The sequence below is a fragment of the Lytechinus pictus genome, chromosome 4 (assembly GCF_037042905.1).
Source record: "Lytechinus pictus isolate F3 Inbred chromosome 4, Lp3.0, whole genome shotgun sequence".
NCBI lineage: Eukaryota > Metazoa > Echinodermata > Echinoidea > Temnopleuroida > Toxopneustidae > Lytechinus > Lytechinus pictus.
Window position 1 is genome coordinate 11,317,201 of NC_087248.1, and position 22,516 is coordinate 11,339,716.

The 22,516-nt window shown below is 38.2% G+C and overlaps 3 protein-coding genes across 5 annotated transcripts in view; 2 read left to right on the forward strand and 1 right to left on the reverse strand.

The window, feature by feature from the left end:
- LOC129259024 (uncharacterized) overlaps positions 1–5,997 on the forward strand; it is a 38,800-nt gene extending 32,803 nt beyond the window's left edge. Inside the window, exons 13-17 of one of the 3 annotated variants that reach the window (XM_064098381.1) lie at positions 271–501; positions 1,865–2,446; positions 2,791–3,014; positions 3,680–4,374; positions 4,633–5,671. In XM_064098381.1, the coding sequence (XP_063954451.1) occupies positions 271–501; positions 1,865–2,446; positions 2,791–3,014; positions 3,680–4,374; positions 4,633–5,621 (2,721 nt within the window). In that variant the 3' untranslated portion in view covers positions 5,622–5,671. Of the gene's footprint in view, positions 1–270; positions 502–1,864; positions 2,447–2,790; positions 3,015–3,679 lie in introns of all 3 variants that reach the window. The other 2 variants (XM_064098378.1, XM_064098379.1) reach the window with 2 other exon arrangements.
- Positions 5,998–8,444: 2,447 nt separating this feature from the next.
- On the reverse strand, positions 8,445–14,664 carry LOC135153874 (uncharacterized). Its single transcript, XM_064098382.1, has 5 exons — positions 14,182–14,664; positions 12,957–13,224; positions 12,105–12,363; positions 11,063–11,213; positions 8,445–10,459 (listed from the first exon to the last, which is right to left on the reverse strand). Exons 1-5 carry the CDS (start codon positions 14,395–14,397, stop codon positions 10,199–10,201), a joined length of 1,155 nt encoding a protein of 384 aa, XP_063954452.1. The 5' UTR covers positions 14,398–14,664; the 3' UTR covers positions 8,445–10,198.
- A 3,084-nt stretch (positions 14,665–17,748) lies between these two features.
- Positions 17,749–22,516, forward strand: LOC129258444 (uncharacterized protein DDB_G0271670-like). The gene is made up of 3 exons (XM_064098969.1): positions 17,749–17,763; positions 17,984–18,239; positions 19,230–22,516. Exons 1-3 carry the CDS (start codon positions 17,749–17,751, stop codon positions 19,907–19,909), a joined length of 951 nt encoding a protein of 316 aa, XP_063955039.1. The 3' UTR covers positions 19,910–22,516.

Sequence of the window (22,516 nt, forward strand, 5' to 3'; positions counted from 1 at the left end):
TGATTAATATACAGGTAAATTGTAATGTGATTTGTTTCAATTTCGTTATGCATGCCAAGCGGTGTTTCACAAAGAGTTAAGTGCCTATGAATAGATGATATTTAACTCACAATTTCTTGATTAACATGCAGTAGTGCGCCTCCTCTGAGCATGATTCGACCAATGCGGTGATGCATTTCATACTGTACCCAACTGGGAATTTAAGTGAAATTTTTGTGAAACACCCCCCTGCTATGCTCATTCACTCCTGATCTAAATTCAATTGTGTAGGTGAAAACCCTGCAGGAGTGGAAGCAAGACGTGGATGGCAGGGACGTACCCCCCTCCGGTGGACCCCTCCCAGTGCCCCCTACCACTCCCTCCATCATCCCCTCACCCTCCCACGGTGATACCAGTGGTACAGGATCCCAGTTCAAGGATGCCCAGGATCTCTTTGACACGCCTGCCTCGACCGTCAGGGAAGTCCAACTGGAGAAGACCTGCAGCAGTTTACAGAAGCAGGTATTATTCAAGGAAACCAAAACCCAAGAAGAGAACCAACTTTATTGGAAAGAGTAAAATGAGGGGAACCATTTGAAACAAGTTTCGTCAAAATCGGTTATGAAATAAGCAAGTTATGGAAGTTTAAAAAGTCTTGTTGTACTTTCTATGGGGATCCTCAAATTAGCCACCATACTTCAGAATTGCAGATTTTGTGGACAACTCTCTGTTTGTTTTGTACACAAATTTTCAGAATTTACCCCATTTTCTTTCAAATTGCATCTTGCCTCCTTCTGAGCATAACATGTGTCATGAGAAAATACAATTCACACCACATATGTCAAGGTCAGGAGGAGATAATGTGAAATATGTAAAATAAAGGGGAAAATCTGAAAAATTTTGTTCAAAATAAATGGAGAGTTGTCCACAAAATCAGCCATTTTGAAGCATGGTGGCTAATTTGAGGATCCCCATAGAAAGTACAAGACTTTTCAAACTTCCATAACTCGCTTGTTCTATAACCAATTTTGATGAAACAAGTTTTAGATTGTTCCTCTCATTTTATTCTTTCTGATAAGATGGATTCTCTCCTTGTATTTTGGTTTCCTTTGATGAGAAGGCAAGGGCAGTGACCTTAAATCTTGAAGAGGAATCTTGTTCAGTTCAATACTACAAAAGATGTTCTGGCATGACACTTTCATTTGTGATAAATGAACCAGGGGATGTTTCATGAAGCTAGCTGTTCGTAAGTTTGGAGCGACTTTACAAACGACTGGTGAACCACCTTTCCTCTGCGCTAAACCATCGCCAAGTGAACATTTTGGTGTATACCATTTACCACAAGAAAGGATCACCAGTCGTTCTTAAAGTCGCTCTTAACTTACAGCCAGCTTTATGAAACACCAATCCGATCAAGGAATATTGTAGGATCATTCTTAGGAATATGTCATGAGAAATAGTGATTTTCACGGATTATTTTGCTCTGAGCCAATCAGATGCAAGGATTTTAGTAGCTTATAACAAATAGTCAGTGAGAATCTACTAGTGTTTGTTTCACGAAATGCTCCATATCCGATCAATGTTTTAGCATTTCCCAAATTTTCAGGGAATGGAGGAAAAGTTGGAATTAATTGAATTAACTGATAATTCTTCTTTGAGCATTACAAAAGTGCAGACTAACTGGTAGTCATATTCTCTAAATCACTTTTATCTTTTGTTTTTTTTACTTCATTTATGAACCATGGATTCGATGAACTGTATACTGAGAGTATTGCCTCTTTATCTGATATTTGAGAAAAAAAAAATTGTCGCAATTTCTGTCAATATGTTATTCATGTGGTGTGCAAATTGAACTAATCTTAGCAATTCTATGTTCTTGAGACAGGTTGGTCGCCTGCAGGAGTCGATTAACAGCATCACAACCTTCATCACCTCCGGATATGTGACCAACCCTTCAACTCCATCTGCACCCTTCCCTGCCACCCCTCTTCCTGCTAAAGACCAATCGCTCACCCAGCCACCATCACAGGCTGCATCCAAAGACAAACCCTCGTTGGTAGCATCAAAGTCAAGTCCATCTCAGATCACCTCCAAGCCATTCTCGGATGGGAAGAAGAGCCCACAGGGAAATATCAATACCAACAACGCAGTACCAGCTACTGCTGGTAGCGTTGGAGCGACTCAAGGGGTCACCCTGCCTGCACCATGGGAGGGAGCGATGATCAACCAGGCGCTGAACAACCTTCCAGAAGGTCTGCATCCATTAGATGTGCAACAGCTTCTAATCAGTGCAGCAAAGTGGATGTCGGAGCAGGCAGGTATTGCAGGTAACGGAGGAGGAGCAGGAGCAGGTGGAGGAAGCAGTAATGCAGATGCCACCAGCCAGGCTACTCAAGCCGCCCCTTCAGTCATCCAGGCTGGACATTTCCTACCAGATGAGAAGGACCAGGAAGACGCTGAACCAAAAGTAATCATCATGTTGTTGTATTTATTCAATCCCTTGAAAACATGTTGAAAATGTCTTAGATCTATTTACTTTATGTATATATCCCAAACTTTTGATTTTGATATGAACTTAAGGGATTCTCTTTGCGTTTGAATACAATAACTCATGAACCGTTCCATTTTCTACAACCCACCTACATTTTATCCATACATGAATTACCATGAAAGTGGCAGTTCATTTCTGAATATTGTTCTTTCAATAGCAATGCTCACTTCTGCTACTGGACCTCCTCCTTTTTAGTTAAGAGTTACAGAAAATGATGGGTGATAGTTCCTTGTGTAACCTTTTCCCTTTCTTCCCTACAGCCAACAGCCCCCACGGAGCTAGTTGCCACAGCTCGCTCAGACACAAGCATTGCCCTGAAGTGGAAGCCGTCATCCATGCCTGGTGAGGAGGGTGGGGCAAGGCAGCTCATCAGTCCCATCAAGGGTTACAAGCTCTTCATTCAGCTGGGAGAGAATCACAGAGAAGTGATGGATGTGCCCTATCCACAGGCCATCCTGGGGGGACTTACTCCAGGATGTTACAGGTCAGGAACATGTCATGGTCTATCCTCCTTTTTGCACATGTTGCTATCATGGTGTTCATTTATATTATGTTTGGTTAATTATATTTGTTTTTGAGGTACAGTATTTGTTCATTATATATAGTTGGAATCTGTCATGAAGGCCAAAAGTCTCTGCAGTTCTGTCCCATTTTTGAACTGCTGTATTGATTTGTTTAGACAACAATGTATCTTTTGGAATCATTCTCTGTTTTTTTTTTCAGTTGAATGGTTTAAAAAGAATTGTATGTATAAATTTGAACCTAAATATTAAACCAACCCTTTCAATAAGTCATATTCATGGACTGTACATTTTGATTTATTTCAGTAAATTATCACAAAATAATGTTTTCTGTTACATTTGCCGGGGGTCTCATCTTCATGAAATATAGGGAATGTTATTTTGAATGTTATATATCCATTGAATTATTTTTTAAACAATTCTTTGTGATTATAGGTTCAGAACTGTTGTGAGCTTGTTGATTATTATAAACTTTTAAATATATTTTCATATCCTTAATTCTTTATTTTATATTTAGTACTGCATCTATTTTATTTGAAAGATAAAACGTTAAGGTTGTATTGCTTCAATCTCTTAATTGACACAGACTTGCAAATGACTTTTGTTTGGTACTTTTTTATATTTTTAGATTTTCTGTTCGGGGAGTTGGACCAAACACTGAGTCTGATGATTCAAATACAGCCGAGGTGACATTGCCTCAATCTCCACGGGCCAAGAAGGCATCCCCTGCAGAAACTCAGAAAACAAGTCCAGCAAAGCAACGTCCAGTAGCCAGTCCAAGGAGCAGCAAGGAGAACCAGAAGAAATCCAGTTCAAAGACATCCTCAGAAGCTTCCAAGGAATCCCCCAAGAAGTCTTTGAGTAAGAAATCCAGTGGCTCTTCAAGCAGAGGGGATGCTTTGAAGGACAAGTCCAACATCGGCAGTCAGAATGCAAAGAATGATGCTAAGTCAGCAAGAGAGTCTACTAAAGCAGGGAATGGAAAGCAAGTTATGCAGCCTGCTTCTGTCAAATCAAAAAGAGAAACAGACATCGATGCTGAGCCCTCTGTTGTGGACCTTGAGGACGGTTTGAAAGTGGCCATTGCCAAGTCTGTTGGAGTTGAGATGAGTCAACATATAATTGACACTGCTATCCAGATGGCCATCATTGCTCTTATTGATGTTGGTCCTGATGTGGAAGGAGCCAATGCCATTGAGGAAGACAAGAAAAATGGAGGTGGTGGAGCAATTGAAGTTGTCCCTGTCCAAAAACTTGAAGCGTCGTCCCAAAAGGAAGGTCCACTGGTGGTTAACCAAAGTAGCGTAGTAGACGGACATATTGGTGAGAAAGCAAATGATGTGCAGGTTTTGTCTAAGATAGTGAAAGAGGGGTCGGGTGAGTGTCAAAAGGGTAATGGTTGTAGAGCCGGTTTAGGGACTGAAAATGTAAATGAAGCAAGCAAGTGTAATGGTGTTCAGGGTTTAGATGATACCTCAGGTGTAAACCTTTTGTGTAATGGGGACTCACAGGGTAGTGGCAACAATCAATCTTTACATTGCAATAAGAACAATACACACACTGATTCTCCTTCCAACTCAGAATCACAAGTGAAAGAAAGCGTTCCTCAGCCTGAATCAGCAGGGAATGGGTCAGAGCCAAATCAGAGTTTAGGGAGCGTTGCTGAATCTTCTAAACGAGTTGAACAGCTCTCCATGAAAGCGACAGAAGAAACAGTGTTTAATTTTGACTTCCAAGGTGGGATCCCCTACCCTCAATCCCCAACAGGAATAGCAGAGATTGCCACCTCAGAAAAGTTGTTAGTTGTGTCTGAACAGAAGGATGCTCCTGTCAAAAGTCCAAAGCCCAAACCCAGCCCTCGTTTGTCAAAACTGGCAGCCAATTTCACTTCAAAATCAGCCAGCAGTAATAGTGCAAATACAATGACTGAGATAAGCGAAATGGATGAATCACACAGGGTGAGTGTAGGTCATGATCCTTTTTCAGTGGACTTTGAAGAGTCCTTGCCTGTGAGTGATTGTGATGACAGTGATGATAGGACAGTCAATTTGAGGTTGGGTGAGGGCAAAGCTAAGAGAGTGGTGAGTTCATCAAGCCTTGAAGACAGCAGAATGTCCTCAGATGAAGCATCTCCTAGCGACCACAGTGCTTCCTCCAACAAATCTTCCAAGCAGACTGTCTCATTCTCTCTGGCTCCAAAGCCCAACAAGCCCAAACCCAAAGAGGCTCCTGTATGCGCCAAACACAGCGAGGAAGCCAAGACAAACAACCGCTCCAAAGCAGGAGATGGCACGGAACAGAACAAATCTGATGATAGGCCAAGCAGAGCCACACGACCTACCAACATCAAGACAATCCTCAGCCCTATAAACTCCCCAATGATGCAGCACAAGTCTAGGAGTAATGGCGGGTCAGGGATTCCGATGGTCCGAGTACCCTCTCCAACCAAAGGTTTCTTGAGGCTTGGTGGCGGTGTCCACCGTACAACTAGTACCCCGTCCTTGGAGATCTTGAAGAGTCCTGGGGGTAACGGATCAAACGGAAATGGCAATGGCCAGGTAATGCCATAAATGCATGATGAAGTATCACGATTTGGAATCATAAACCCAGTGCATTTGTATGAATGTGCATGTAGTACTACATTTAGCTATGAACTCGTCTTAAGTTTGCACATTGATCTCTGCACAGCCAGTATTATACATGTAGACTATTCCATGGATATGCTACATATGTACATATGTGGCTGTTGGATTTTCCCTTTTCGTGATACAGAATTCAACCTTGGCATGAAAATAGATCAAACTAGCTTGATTAAAAAAAATGAGTGATAAATCGCTGTAAACGAAGTCCCCATCTATGTGACAAAACAGCTATAAAAGGAGAGAAATCGACTACAAAGCAGCTTCAAAATTATAAGTTGCTCACGATTTCTAGGAATTCTTACTGAAAAGAAATAATTTTGTTTTTAATTTTGAATTAAAGAATGTACTGCGCTGCTACAGCAAAGCTATAAACCAGATGACATGTACGTTCAGTAACATGCAAATTGACGAAATATTCTCAACTGGATCCAAATCAATGTAAAAAAATGATGAACAGTAGGATAGGATGGTCTGTAATGCCCCTTACCAATTGAAAAGGGAGTATTATTCATTTCTAATCCTCATTCTAAAACACAATGGGAAATGCAAGAATGTTGCTGTGAGAGATGTACAGTCCTTTTGAATCCAGCTATAAAGACCTTTTGGGCAGTATTCATAAAAGAGCTTCCAATTCGGTGGATTCACAATACGGTGCACCATCTTTCGGTTGCAGCGGACAGGAAGAAATCTGCAATGCCTTGTGAGAAAAGGTCGACATGTTGCGGGTGCTAGTTCATGGATGCAATTATGCTGTTTACCAGGGTCCAGGGGGTGGGAGAGAAATTTGCTGCATATTTCTCTTCGAAATTTAGATCGTTTTGGGTGATTTTTTTCTGCGCTTTTTCCATATTGCTTTCAGTTTTGAAGCATCACAGTCACATACAGTACACTAGCACTGCCTGCACCTGCGCACGATGTCAACCCCAAAGTTAGAAATTTGCCTGTCTGCGGTAACTGAAAGATGGTATACCATATTGTGAATCCACTGAATTGTACCATGGTACAAAACCATGGATTATGCAAATTTGAGTTATCCCTTTTCATTTAAGCATGAATTTAGCTCCCAAAAGCACGCAATTATACTTGGACTATTCTGAGTGTACATGATAAGCGTAATTAGTTTGAAAGTTTGAAAGTGGGGATTTTTTTACCTGATTGCTAAGAAAGCATGAATGCTTGTAAGCAAGCAACCAGAGGACCGACGGCTTAAGGTCCTCTCCGAAGGACCTGGTAATGAGGATTAATGCCTTACCAAAGGGCACTAGCGCACCAAGTGTGAATCGAACCCGGATCACCGGAATACGAATCCCCCGCTCTACCGACTGAGCTATCGCGCCTCCGCATTATGTACACCAAAATCTGCATAGTCCATGGTGTTGTACCATGGTACAATTGAAACCTCTTTTGAGAACACAGGCCTGAGGCCCGTATTCTGAAGTCAGCTTTAACTTAGACCATGGTCTAATTCTGTGCTAAAATTATGGGGAGCCAAAAACTCAACATTTCTGCTTACATTGTATATTTCTTATATTTACTATTTTGCTTCCCTTTGTTTTTATAATGAAGAAGGTATTTCAGTCATTCTGAGACTGTTATAATTGATATGTGTGTCATAATAGTTAATACATTTAACATGTACCATTAAATAGAGATTGGTGGCCCAATGGCTCTCCATAGTTAAACCATAACTTTAAACCAGGGTTTAATTTAAACCATAGTTCAGAATACGGGCCTATACTGTATGTCCTTTTCAGGTGGCATTCCCACATTTCCTTGTTTGGTTTATGATGAATTTTAAGGGATGGCAGTAAAAAGATGCATGGAGAATTCTTGTGTGAAAGTTGTAGCTCTTACTTTTGGTAGGCTGCATGAATAGTCTAGGATTGAATGAAAACATCTTTTGCATGAGTCTAATTTGAATGCTATATTGTTGAGCATGACTCAATGCAATTAATCATGGTAATCATCCCTACAGTCAGTCACTAGCTCTATGTTACAGGGCCCTGGTGAGTGTTTCATAAAGCTGTTCGTAAGATACGAATCACTTTACGCATGACTGGTAACCCTTTCTCATGCCAAGTGATATCCCTATGTAATTGAGTTAGGACCTAAGATCATGTTCCAGTCGATCGTAAAGTTGTGCTTAACTTTACGAACAGCTTTATGAAACACCCACCTGGAGGCCGTTTCATAAAGCTGTTCGTAAGTTAAGAGCGACTTTAAGAACGGCTGGTGATCCTTTCTTACGCGCTAAACCATCGCCTATGGTGTATACCATTTACCACAAGAAAGGATCACCAGTCGTTCTTAAAGTCGTTCTTATCTTACGAACAGCTTTATGAAACGGCCCCCAGGTCTTTTTTGCAATAGATGTACAGAAGATGCATAGTTTACCAGCACACCGCTTACTGAGTCAAGTCATATACATGTAGTTAATTATCCCTATCCAATTTAAATTGATGTCTATTATAGCCAATGACATTGATTGAATTTTGATATCAATTTTACTTTCATTATCAATTTTTGTTTCATTTTCCATTTCTATTTCACTTCTAATTTACATTTATATCCAATTATTCAAATTAAAATCAAAATCATATTCAAAGTCAAGTCAAAGTCCAAATCCAAATCTTTACCAAATGCAAATTATCAAGATTTAAATTTGAATAGGCCTCCATAGTCAAGTTTAATTCCATTTCATTTCATTCAATTCTGATTTATTCAAAGATTACACAATACTCTAGTATTTTTCCTTCCTAAGTCACTTCATATTTTATTGATATAGTGAGTTGTACATGAATTTTTAACTTATTTTTTACCCATGTTATCTGAGGGCCCTGTGTTGCATTAAATTACATCATGTATTAATTTTTGGTCCTTCATACAGTTACAATAAACAAATATATCAGGCTTTGAGAAAGTATAGTGGAATTATTTATTCGAGGTTGGTCTGGCAATTACTATTTTTCCCGAGGGGCGAAGCCCCGAGGGAAATATAGTAGTTTTGCCAGTCCAACCGAGGATTAATAATTCCCACTATGCTGGACTTGCCCGGGAGAGAGAGCGCGCTGGCCGGTACGCCCGAGAGTTTAGCTCATAGGTTTAGCTAGATATCCAGTTTTGTGAAATAATGACGTCAGACCTCGATATATCCAAAAATATATCGAGGTCTGACGTCACGCAACATCATAGTTGAAATATATTCGGTCACATGATGCTACTTGAACCAATCACTATACAGGATTTACTCAATGTAGGATATAATATTATTTGTAAATTCGAAACAACATATCTGGGTAAAACAGTACTTAAGTGTCCTGGCAAGAGTTTCTCATGTCACAAATTGATTAAAAAACCTGTAAGGGGGGGGGGAGGATAAATCAGCCCCAGTCTCTTCAGGATTGGTTTTATTTCTTCATGCAGTTCTTGTCTCTAGAATTTAACAGTGATTGGTTTGTATGTTACCAATGCAATGGGCCATGTTGCAGAATTGCACCTGTTCCCGACAGTATGATCAAAATGATTCCAATGTTGTAATCTACAAGATGATTGTATCCTTCGAACAGACCTCTATGAATGCCTGCAGCAGAGGATATCTATATATGGGCAACTTAAAGGGACAGCAAACTGATCAACACTGTGTGGTTTCTCATTGGTGGCATGTTATTAAAGGACAAGTCCACCCCAACAAAAAGTTGATTTGAATAAATAGAGAAAAATCTAAGAAGCATAACACTGAAAATGTCATCAGAATTGGATGCAAATTGCAAAATAAGAAATTTATGACATTTTAAGTTTCGCTTAATTTCACAAAACAGTTATATGCACTTACTGGTTGGTATGCAAATAAGGGAATTGATGACATCACCCACTCACTATTTTGTATTTTATTATATGTAATATGAAATATTATAATTTTCTTATTGTATGTCAAACTACATGTACCATTACTAGTACTTTAACATTTTATGGTTCAGTCAAGTTGGTCCTAATTGTAAAATCTGTAATAATTAGAATATTGTATAATTCAAACAGTAAAATCAAAAGAAATAGTGAGTGAGAGATATCATGGACTCTCATTTGCATGTCACCAGGTTGTGCATATAACAGTTTTGTGAAAAATAAGCAAAACTTTAAAATGTCGTAACTTTCTTATTTTACATCCACTTTTGATGAAATTTTCAGTTTTATGCTTTTTTAATTTTATTAAAATCAATTTTTTCTAAAGGTGGACTTGACCTTTAATGGCTAGTCTTGGAATATACCTTTTGAGATAACCATTTATAATACAGAGAATAAATTAGCATTATTTGTATAGAGAAACCAAAATGTTCATGAGAAGAACATGTTTCAATACTACTTGGTAATATAATTACTGTGATATGAATGGATTAAGTAGTGAATTAGCATGTTATTATTCAAGTGGGCCTATTCTACAAGACTACACTGCTGAGAACATTGCATTATGGGGTAGGAACCTGGCTAGATTTAAGAAGTTGAGGACTTTAGCTGGTGCTGTTAGTGCTGCTGGTACTCCCTTCAACATTTACTTCCTGTGCTCCGGAAATAAAAGCCTTGCAGCTCTCTATCATAATGATGCCCTCAAAGATGGTGGAGTTGTTTTCCGTGGGGTCCACTGATAGATCCACTGCGAGGGCCTTGTGGCCGCGGGTTGTACTGTAGCAGCCCACGTCCTCATGGACCAGGGAATATGGGTATTTACAGGTTTCCGTCAGGAACCACTGGTTCAGTCCGATCTCGCTGAACTGTTCAAAGCAAAAATTATTGGAAGACCATAAAAATGACTGTAATGATGATGATCCATCTCGTTTTGTCACATTGGAATGGTTTTTTTAGCACTGTAGAGATGTATTATTATCCGGTCATTGGGTTCTGAAGTAATAACTACATGTGATTGATACAGAGTTTTTGCACTGAAATGCATGAAGATTCCTAGAACCGTGTTTCGTTCTTAAATCAACAATTCATAGGGTTTTTTTGGGGGGTAAATGATCTTATGGTATCAACAATAAAAATTTTGAAAATCATAGGGGTCCTTTTTGTAATTGCTCAAGGGTTATTTGTTGTCATGTTGACATTTTGGGGGTAAAATTAGATGGGCCACCTTTTTTTATTTGGGGGGGGGGGGCTACTTTTCACTGACTACTGCCTAAATTTGAAACATTAGATATTATAAGCTTTAACATTGTACTGTAGGGAATGGGGATTTTTTGGCTCTTTTTATATCTTTCTCTGGCTTTTTTGAGAATTTCAGGGCGATATCACCCAAAGCCTTGTGTAAAGTTATTCTGTAAAGAATCCTTCCTTACACCCCTATGTATGTTTTTAGCTTATGATTTTGCTATTACCTGAGGAAGTTGTACCAGCTTATTGTCCGATGTCAATGCAATGTCAATGGCCTTTGCGTCTATTATACTTTCACACAGAGGAGCAGATGTAGGGCCCCTCTTGACTCGAGCTGCACCATTTGACCGGGTCCTGCCCCGTAGGGATCTTTTCCTGAATAAAAGAGAGTTGGTGATAGTTGATAATAGTGGTGATGATGATAATTTCTGCCCGAGTTGAGTGCCGAATATCTTGTGACCACAAATATCAGAGAGAGGTACATGTTCTTAGGTGCTACATATAGGTCAGCTACATGGGGATTTATCATTTAGAAGAAGAAAGGGTTACCAGTCAAGCATATTGATAAAGTCATTTGAAACTTACAAACAGCTTTATGAAAAGGCCACCTTGGGGTGTTTCACAAAAAGTTACATACTGTAAGTAGGACTAACACGATTATTCAACTCAAGAATAGACCAATTTATGCAGACTTTCAAAATGGTATATTACTGCAATACCCTGATTTAATCTTTACTTTCCTGCACATGGTGTATCCATTTTTCTCTGAATATTCCAGGCAGAGTTTTCCATGGTGGAATAATCAAGTATGCTTCATTTAGATTGGTTTTCAGTGTTTGTGTGTTTTGATTCTGACATTGTATGAATTCTTTCTGAAATGATATGCATACTCTTCAGAAAATGTTTGCAGTTTTATTGCACACCTCCCACCAATTAAAGTTCTGAGAGAGTATCTCTTTGAATTCAAGGGTGACCTGTGACCTGTCCATCGGGAATGCTGCAGAAAATGCGATGCACTCATGGGTGCAAAGAATAGTTTGAGCAAAGAACAAAGGTCCTGTTTCTTAAAGACTTGATATACTAACAAATGCATGATTTCTATAACAAATTTACTATCAGCCAATCAGATTGAACAATTTCAGTAGCTTTCAACTGTTATTGCTCATTTGTAGTTTTATGAAACGGGGCCCAAATGTTGTCTTCTTGAACCGTTTATCTTGGTGAAGATTAACCTTAGAATGCACATATATGCTAAACCAACCCAACCTTATTGAATTTTTCACGCTGATATCACTTAGCAGCTTCACATCTCGAGACTGGTCTTTGAGTGTCCTATGGGAATCCCTAATGGTGTTAGCATTAGCATCTCGTCTCTTTCTCCGCCGCCTTGAGTCGCTTCCACTGCTACCGGAAGAGCCATAATTTCTCCATTCATAGCTGCGACTGCCACTGCTACTGCTACTGCTACCTCCGTAATATCTCAAGATACTGTCATGGGTCTTTTCCTGTTGTTCACCAGAAGTACCTGGTGAAGATGAATCATCGAAAGAATCGCAGAGCTTTAAACAAGATTTAGCAGAGACTTTGTAGTTACAGAATTCAGGTTTAAGAACATTTATATCTCATATATTTGTGGAAATCATCCTTGTTTTAATGAGCGTTTGATATTTTGCAAGAGTTGTTTTATAAATAAAGAGGGATTTCACAGGATGTAGTCCAAAAATTGTGGAATAACTTACAAGCACGCTTACATTCTGCTTCATCAAGAGAATCTTTGAAGACAAAACTAAAGAATTATTAATAAAAAAATCTAAAGCAAAAATGTGATATATTAAAGAAAACATAACCATGTCACTTTGAGATTTAGAAAGCAACCCCCCCCCCAAAAAAAAAGTGCCTTCATGTATGCCTGTGCATTCCTTCATTTTTACACACTATTTTTTTGTCATGAGGAAACCTTAGTATTGTCCTTTGCATAAAATGCCTTCATTCTAACATTTTTCAATATCATGGTTTTAATGATCATCTTTAAGAAATTTTGTGTTACTGCATGTCATGAGAATTCCGTCAATGAAAATTTATACAGACTTCTGGTACCACACTATCGCACCTGCTCACCTGCATCATCATCAGTTCTTCCCGGATTATTATCCAGGAATTCGTCCAGTTTCTCTTGATCCACTGGGTCTAAAAGTGACTCTGTCGGGACGTTGACCCGTGTTGCTGTTTCCTCGAGCTCAGTTGCCTCTTGGCTGGTGGAGAAGAACCCCCCGTACTGGGCCAGTATGGAGTCCCTCTGGTCGTTATTGAATTGGATAACGCAGGCTCCTTCTAGTTCTTCATCACCATGCAGTAGCTCCGGGTTCTCCTCCAGCATCTTGATAATCTGTATGGGATTGGCATAGAGTTAGGGTTGCCAGGATGATATTTGCGTACTATGACATAAAAGTATTCTTTACAAATTTCTATATATCCACAACTTTATATTTTTACAGCCAGTTGTCTGAAGGCTTGGATGCAAAAAAGTTCTGAATGTCAACATTTCATTTTATTACTTACAATGTAGGATTAAGTCAGTGCAATATTCTACATTGAGTAGAATATGAAATTAAGATATGAAACCTGAGATTAGTAATGTTTTATGTACATGTACACATTAGTACACATTAGCAGTCTTTATTCATTTATGATGCTTAAACTTCAAAGGAAAAAATTAAATGAAAATTCAAATTTCGGCAAAAATCAAATGACGAAATCTGATCAAATATTAAAAGGTTTCAAGTAACATTATCCTTTGAATAGACCAGCTCAGAGTTATCTTGTTGGCAAGTTTTCTCACATAAAAAGGCAAATTTCGAAGAAAGATATTATGTAAGGTAAGCATGTCTGACATAGCAGGATTCAGAATTTGCCTAAATCAGGTGACTAGAATCGCATTTCAATAAACTCTTAGGGGTTTAAGTTATTTGTTGCATTTCTACTGAGGATGCATGTTGTGATTGCATTGTAAAATACCAGCCACTAATGGACACGTTTATGCTTTACAGTGGATCTAATGAAAAGCACAATATAAAAGCATAGGTGAATAACCAAGACCTCATAGATAACGCTAATGTCGTTGAATATTAAACCACCATGCCCTTTGAGTTCCAATAACCCTTTTCTGATCATGCACAGAATGGAACCATGAACTGGGTCCTGTAACACAAAGGTTAACGATCGATCACATGCTTCATTTTCACGATCGATTATACATTGTGGTCAATGCAATCAAGTACACAGATTTTCTTCTATGACGATTGCTAAGCTTTGTGTTACGGGCCCCCACTTGTTTAAACCTCACCTCTTCGCTGTTGAGAATGGTCTCAATCTGTTCGTCCGTCAACGTAAGCCTCGGGTGAGTGTCGTCTTTCGGGCAGAAGATTTCGCAGAACTTATCTTGAAAGAAATTGCCCCGTGCAAAGTTTGTCCGCTGCCCTGTGACCCCCGGCAGCCCCCCACCATGGCAGATTGAGAGGATGAGGACAAGGACAAATCCCAAATCCTTGTACTCCATCATGGCCTCAACCCGACCAATACTTTTCCTATCTCTCTCCTCTCCTCTTATGCGAATAATTACCTTTCTATTCAAGTTCCAAGAAGCCGGCAAATTATCTCTGATATCCCTACAACCACATCACTGTGCTATGAGTATACAAATGTATAATTCCAGTCAAGCCTTTGCTTTGAATATAGCTCCGTCTTTATAACGAAACAACAAATGAAGCCACAGATTTGGCAAGGTGAAACAATCATAAATATTATGCCCCTTGACCAAGCATAGATTATTTCCAGTATACAGCATATTTATGAGGACTTGTAGGATTCCTATTGATTATTTTTCTGAAGGGGATGCTGCAGAGATTGATTTTTGCCACATTGTGTTGCAAGGTGTCGGCTCTGTGTCCTTGAGCCTTATAGTCATACAGCAAATACTGTGATAATCCTAACATCTTTCTCTCTATTTACCGCACTTCCCCAAGCTGTGAACTTCCGGGGAGAGCGGTCGTGCAGTAGCATCAGACTTTACGCATAAAGATATAAATATACAGTCATACTTTCATCAGCCTTCCATCAGGTTTTAAAGGCCGCATTTATCTATTCCCCTTCAATGCAGTTCTTCTTGTGGTGTTTACCAAAGGAATGCAAGTACAAGCTGTAGAACCTGGGTATGAAGACCACTTTTCTCGTGATCCTCTGACTGGCCTTTGTACACAGTTATGCCCTTTTTGTGTGTTGTCGGATGGAACAGATGTAAAGGGCAAGGTTGCCTAGAATACTGATTGGGGAATTTCAGAGTTGTTGGGAAAAATGACCATATGATGAACTATTAATATTTATAATCAATTGTACATTTTTTGGGGGGTACGTGATTTGCCAGAGACTTTAATCTTAGTTTGATATTAATTTTTCATGTCCTCCAACATTTTCAAGGCCTTGGATTGAGATTTAAATGTGAATGAAAAAGATGGCTTAATTATATCAAGATGCGTGATAACTGAATAAATAGTAAGATAATAGATTGATGCAATATTTAGTCACTGTTAGATCATAATAAAGTTTTTTTTTATGAAACTGCTCGACCAGATTTATATCTTACTAGTGGTTCCATGACATTTGCTCCAGCGACAATTGCTCCTCTATAAATTCCACACACTTATTGAATAACTATAAACTTCAACACTGAATTTATCACTATACCACACCCAAACCCTAAACCTAACATAAAACCCTATTGCAAAGAAATAAAGCCCGTAGCCATTGTTTCATGAACAAATGTCTCCCATATTAGTAGTCTTCTTGAATCTACATCTAATATGAGTATGTAACCTGAAAGTAAAGGGTCGCATTTTTGTAGTGCCGAGTTAAAACAACAGATTTGTAGAGCCATTGTTTTCCAGTTGAATCGTACGCGACTAGTGGAGACTAGTACCCAAGTGGAAATTTGTGGTGAGCTAAATTACGTCAGATTAGCGCCGTGACGTGTGAAAAATAAAATCAATATGACCAGTACCATTTCCAGTGAAAACAATACAGTGCCTGCAGGGGTGGTGCCATTAGCGTACACAGGATTTTTGAAAGGGGGGGTAGAGTTGAATGAAAATTTGACAAGCAAATGTAAAAAAAAGGTTTTTACCCCCAAAAAAATTAGAAAAATTACGTCATCTCGTAACCAAAAAAAATTGACAAGCAAAAAAAAAAGGTTTAAACTAGTTTTCAGATCTGATAACTTTCATTGATTTTGATTGGCTGAGAAGCATTGTTACTATGGTAACTCGCATAAAACAGGACTTGTCGGATCTGACAAATCCTTTCATTTAACGCTCTCCAGGAGTAGTCTTTGAATCCTGAAACCTCTCTGATTAAAGAGTCGGAACTAATTCACAGTACAGATGCCTCCATGCATTTCTTGTCTTAAAGGGATGGTCCAGGCTGGAGATATTTATATCTCATTAAATAGAGTAAAATCCACAAAGCAAAATGCTGAAAATTTGATCGAAATTGGACGACAAATAACAAAGTTATTGAATTCCAAAGATTTGCATTATTCCAGTGAAACAGTTCTAGGCATGTCCTTAGGAATATTTATTAGGTGGGCTGATGATGTCCCATCCCCACTTGTTTTTTTCTTTTTTATTATATGAAATTAGGTTTATTCAAAATTTTTCTATCAAGAACTAAAACTATTCTAATTGACAACTGATTATGTGCATTAGTCATTTATTGCTGCAACTTATTTCATCATAATAGAGACACATCATATACACATGTATGAAAAAATGAAACATTTATGATTTTATGTAATAACAGAAGAAAAAGGAAAGTGGGGATGTGACATCATCAACCTACCTAATGAATATTCATGATGATGTGCAGATAACTGTTTTCACAAAATATTGATAAACTTTAAAATTCAATAACTTCGTTATTTTTTATCCAATTTTGATGAAATTTTCAGCATTTTGCTCTGTGAATTTTACTCTATTTATTTAGATATACATGTAAATATCTTCCGCCTAGACCATCCCTTTAATGAATAAGTTACTCCCTTCTTGTTTTAACTGTTTTATGAAACTGGCCCCAGGTTTTGATCAATTTAAATTGGCTATAAAATTTGAAACCAGTGTGGGATCCACTTGAGTCTGACCCCTCTGGTAGAAGTTTACAGCTGCTTATTCATTTAGTGTATGCATGCACTACGAAGCTACCTATCCCAGATTTGTACTTGGCATTGAAACACAACATATGTGTGTACAATGCAAATTACAATCAGAGTCATTTCCTTTCCTCCAGATTACCTTGATTTTGTTCTCATTTCTCACACTTGAAATACTCATATTAAACAAAAGACCGGTAATAACTTGGTTGCATGCTTGTTATGAATACATGCATTTTGTTATAAAACCCATGGCAGTTTTTGCATGTACAGTGGTGCTGAAAAGTTAGTGAACCCCACCAGAAAATAAATAATTCAAAGGTGTTTAAGTTCTGCCATGTTTTAGATATTTAATTGTGAAGTCAGGTGATAAAATATTACATTCAATAGAGTTTCTCTGGGCCCACCGAACATTGTTGCATTGTTGTCTATATTCAACACTCGGCATGAAGGAGTGCATTTTGTGGTGGAGTTCACTAACTTTTGAGCATAGAAGTATGAAACAATATTTTCAGTCATGCCTGCATTGACATTACAGTGCAAAAATATGTATCATATTCGTAACTCTGATATTCTTAGGTGTTTTTTTTTTAAATCTATTATGCAGGAATTTTGTAATTTCTGTGCTTTTATTGAATTTAAAATCAACTTGCAGTGAGGGTGAGCTTCCCCTTGGAGAACAAAGATGACTGATGTGACATTAAGATTATAAATATGTATTTCACAAAAGTATGTGTATCTCTAGCGAATGTCATTTTGTGCTGCCCAAACTGAAGTAAGAAAAGCCCTACCTATTGTTGTTTTTTAAAGGGATGACTTTGATAGAAGTCTGACTTAAAAAAAAAATCAGATAGTATACCAAATTTTGTGCGTTTGGTGAGAAACGATGTGAAGAGTTTGCTGAACTTTTGCTCTCAGGCTAATGTACCTCTAATGATCTTTCTTTCAGAATAAGACAAAGCCTGAATCCCCATCCACTGACAGCCAGCCTCAACAGCCTCTCTTTGCCAGGTCTCGCTCCAAGAGCGGTGGAACCACCCTATCTAGCCCCAGCGGAGGGGGGCAGAGTGCCTGTAAGGGGCGCATCAAGGCCGGGAAGAAGGGCAGCAAGGTACCCCAGATCAAGCGAAGTGGCTCCGAGCCTAATCTTTACCTTCAGAAGCAGCTGGAAGCGGAGGATGAGCTGGAGATGCAATCGGAAGCAGGTGGGGTTTTTCAGAAGTATTATAGGGTCCCCAGTTTTCAAAAATGCAAATCCTATATTCGGGGGTATTCTAAACAACAAATCCTGTGTTTCTCTGATGACTTAACAAATAATATAGAAAAGAAGTTGTAAACAGTAAAAATCTTGGAAACATGTATAAGTTGCCATTATGTACACCCTGCATAATATACAAGGAAAGCTCGACAGATAAGTGCTGAACACTGCAAACAGGTTTGTTCAGCAGATATTTCACTGATGCACATCTTTTTTTATTGGATTTTGCTTTTTTAATAATATTCATGAATTTCAAATTGTTTTGGCACTAAAAATTGTGTTTGTTTTCCAGGAAATTCTTTTCCTTCTGTGTACCTCCCTAATTCCATGAAATTTTTTCTTTTCCTATTTCTTGGAAAATTGAGATTTTATATCAGGGTTGGTCCTTACTTTGTTGCCTGCCTGATTGTTGCCTACCTGGCAAAAAGGCGTTAGTGCAAGCATGATAAATACATGTATGATGCAACTGGAAGAAAGACCTTAGCACTTGCATGCTCTACAAGATAATTGGAGGTTACACCTAAGTTGATGTCTTGCTAACTGCAATGTAGTCATCTTGCTTGCATTAAAATCTGTATGAAAGTTTGGTACATCGAACAATTATCAATTTTCAAAAGGGGGAGGCAAATAATGTATGATTAATACTTTCCCCACCTTACTTTTGATGATAAAGATTGGCCGATTCCCCAAGTTTAATTTGTTGTTCAATCCTGTCACCAAAAATGAAAAAAAAATACATCAATAGACGAAGGGGCAGTTTTTATTTTGATATTGGGTGATGAGAAAAAGTACCCCTGTTTTTGGAAGATGACCTCATGTCTTGTATAAAAGTTATGAAAGGAAGGCTTTTTAGTGTTACATGTAGTTGTTCTTGAAGACAATTTTAATGTATGCACTAAAAAAGAAATTAATTTCTTGGTTCTGTTTTCTCCCCTAGATGGCGGTTCTCCAATCAAACAACGGAGAGGTTCTGCTGGATCACAGGCTAGCAGTAACAAGCAATCCCGTTTGATGTCTCCTGGCTCCAACAGGATCTCCCCTCCTGGAGGTGGATCCTCTAAGCTCCCAATTAAACACAGCACCTCCACCCAAAACCTCAGTATGAACGGCTCCTCCAGGAGTTCCTCATCCTCCTCCAGCTCTTCATCTTCTTCTTCTTCCGTCGCTTCCGCTGCAGCCAAACGAGCCACCAGCCCCGGCCCAAGCAAGCGTGGCACTAGCCCAGGCAGGACCAACAAGCGAGGCACCAGTCCAGGCCCCACAAAACGTGGCACCAGTCCCGGTCCCACTAAACCTCAGCGAGGCACCAGTCCTGGCCCTTCTTCCAAAAATCGAGCCATCAGCCCGGGTAGGACACCGCGGACCAAACAGGTGATGTCTCCAACTGCAGGGATAAAGATGCCTTCAAGCAGTGTGAGCAATGCTAATAATAGCAACAGTGACGAATGCACTGGGAAACTGAGCAAGATGGCCAAGATGTATCGCAATCTGCACAAGAAGGAACTGAAAAATAATGAAGACAATGCCAATAATAACAACAACTGTAATGACTTCGTGAGCGGAACTTCAAGCAACAGTACCCTACACAGTGGTGATGCTACTGATATGCCATTGTAATGTTGAGGACAACTTCATTATTCACCAACCGGGAGCATAATTTTGTGCCTACATGTACTTTGATGCATTGAGCTTTAGCTATCAAGTTTAAAAGTCTGTTTGTACTCGCATGTATATGGTGAAAACATTATGTCTATTCCTGGTGCAATGTTGGGGGATTTTTTTACACCTGAATGAGGCTTCAGTTAGTGTTTTATGAATCGTACGTAATTCCCAAAATTGTACAATTTATGCCACAAGTGCCGTTGACATGATAAGGAGACCAGTCATGCCTTTAGCATGATACACACTATGCAAAGTTTGTTTATATCAAAAGTTTAATTATGCATGTACTCAGTGTTTAGGGATTTACAGTGCTTGCATGAGGTGAAGGCTGATGGTGTGTGTAGTCTTTCAATATGTGCACTTCCCGTTCTGGTTCTGGGCCTGTTTCATGAAGACTCATAGTAAATTTGCATGCAATTGTTGCTAACTACCATGGAAAACTTGGTTTTGATTGGCTGCTGAACCCTGTTACCATGGTAGTTACAACGATAGCAAGTCTTTGTAAAATTGGACCCTGGGATAGTACCAATGAGATTCATGGATAGGATAAACTCATAGGCCCGTATTCTGAAGTCGGGTTTAACTTAAACTCAGGTTTAAAGTTGTGGTTTAAGTATGGACAGCCAATTGTTACATAAATCACTAATGGTAGAGATATCATATTTCAGCTCATTTGGCTCTCAAATCATTCATAATTGTCTAGGAAGTATATATAGATTATTGTATTCACCATCGATGAATCAGGAAAAAGCACAGTAAACATAAGAAACGTACAACTTAATAAAAAAAAATGATACTTTTGGCTTCCCATACTTAAACCACAACTTTAAACCTGAGTCTAAGTTAAACCTGACTTCAGAATACGGGCCATTCTTTCTGGTGGGCGTTTCATAAAGCTGTTCGTAAAGTTACGTACACCTTTACACACAACTGGTACATAATCTTCGGTCCTAACTCAATTATATAGGGATATATCTTTTGGCATGAGAAAGGGTTACCAGTGGTGCGTAAAGTCATTTGTATCTTATGAACAGCTTTATGAAACACCCACCTGGTATGCTGCGTAGTTTATCATTCTTCAGTAGTGTATACAGCTTGGGAAGTAATTATTAGACCATACCATATGGGAGCTTGGTAGGGAAATGGTGTAATAACTTTTTTCAAAAACTGTTTAATGTACAGTTATCTTTTTCAGTCAAATGATTGGCTAAGTGAAAGCAATTCTTCAGACCAGAAAATGCAAAGCATGCATTATTTTCTTAGTTTCACATATATGAGGGTCCTGTCTTACAAGGATTTGTGGTTGATCAAATCAAAGTCAACTATATGGAAATCCATGAATGTCGTAGCTTTCCCTTCAAACAATTTGCACAATGTTCTTTTGTAAACAAAGAGGAGCATGCTAAATCGTCAAGTAAACAATTAATGTATGAATATTCATCATATCTAGAAAATATTTTGAACAAACATGCATTTATATGTTGATGTTGCTGACTTGTGGTTGATCAGATCAATCATAACTATTTGTAAGATGGGGCCCTGAGTTGCGATTGATCCAATCAATCACAACGATGGAAAGCGAGCAACATCAACATTTAAATACATTATTGTTGAAAATATTTCTAGATATGGTGTATATTCATACATTCATTGTTTTCTTGAATATTAACTGTGCTTCTCTTTGTTTCAAATGAACATTGTGCAAATTTCCCGTAGAATAAATTATGTCATTGATGGATTTCCATATAGTTGAGGTTGATTCTCAAGTTGGCTAAAAACATTTACAAATTCTTGGAATCATTCATTTTCACGTCCACTTTAAGTTATGGATTTAGAATATTACAGGAAGCATTTAGTTTGTTTCCTTGTGTACAGTATTCCCTGTTTTGATCTTGTTGTCATTCATTAAAAAATTGAATTTCTCCTCCTGGTTACGTGCTGCAAAAATTGAAAAAAAAAATGCATGTTATTGTAATTTGTACCTGTAAAAGAATGAAAATGAACAACAACAGCATTAAACAAATACTTCAAATGTGTTTTAAAACCAGTGTGTGTCTTCGGTGATAACTACAGTGCAATATTAATTATGTTTCATCAGCATCTTGATAATACTTATCTTGTATACTTTTCATTTTGAAAATAATATGTAAATAATTGGGAAATGATTTGAACGTTCATTTGGGAACACCAATGTTAAAAGATATGAATTGTTTTTACTACCATGCAAATGATCACCTAAATGGGCTTTCAAATTTGATGGATGGTGCCTCAGAAAATATCAAAATTATATTCCTTTTTTGTTGTTGTCCTGTTGTCACTAACGTCTTTGTCAAATCTTGTGTTTTAATTGATTTGTTGAATTATTTGTAAATTTATAGTATGTGGCAATAAATTATAGATTAGATAATTTACCATATTTTGTAAATATGTTTGTACATTTATGATTGAGATTTTATTACATTTGCATAGAAATGCTTGCCTTTATATATTCAAAGTCACATATTATTATTTGTGTTATATTGGGAGGACCACAATAATAAGTTTGGATGAAACAAAAAATAA

Coding starts and splice junctions, on each gene's coding strand:
- LOC129258444 (XM_064098969.1), top strand. Junction 18,240..19,229: donor GGAGATGCAATCGGAAGCAG/GTGGGGTTTTTC, acceptor TTTCTCCCCTAG/ATGGCGGTTCTCCAATCAAA.
- LOC135153874 (XM_064098382.1), bottom strand. CDS start 14,397: ATGATGGAGTACAAGGATTTGGGATTTGTCCTTGTCCTCATCCTCTCA. Junction 12,364..12,956: donor AAGAACTGATGATGATGCAG/GTGAGCAGGTGC, acceptor CATCTTCACCAG/GTACTTCTGGTGAACAACAG. Junction 11,214..12,104: donor AGCGTGAAAAATTCAATAAG/GTTGGGTTGGTT, acceptor TCTTTTATTCAG/GAAAAGATCCCTACGGGGCA.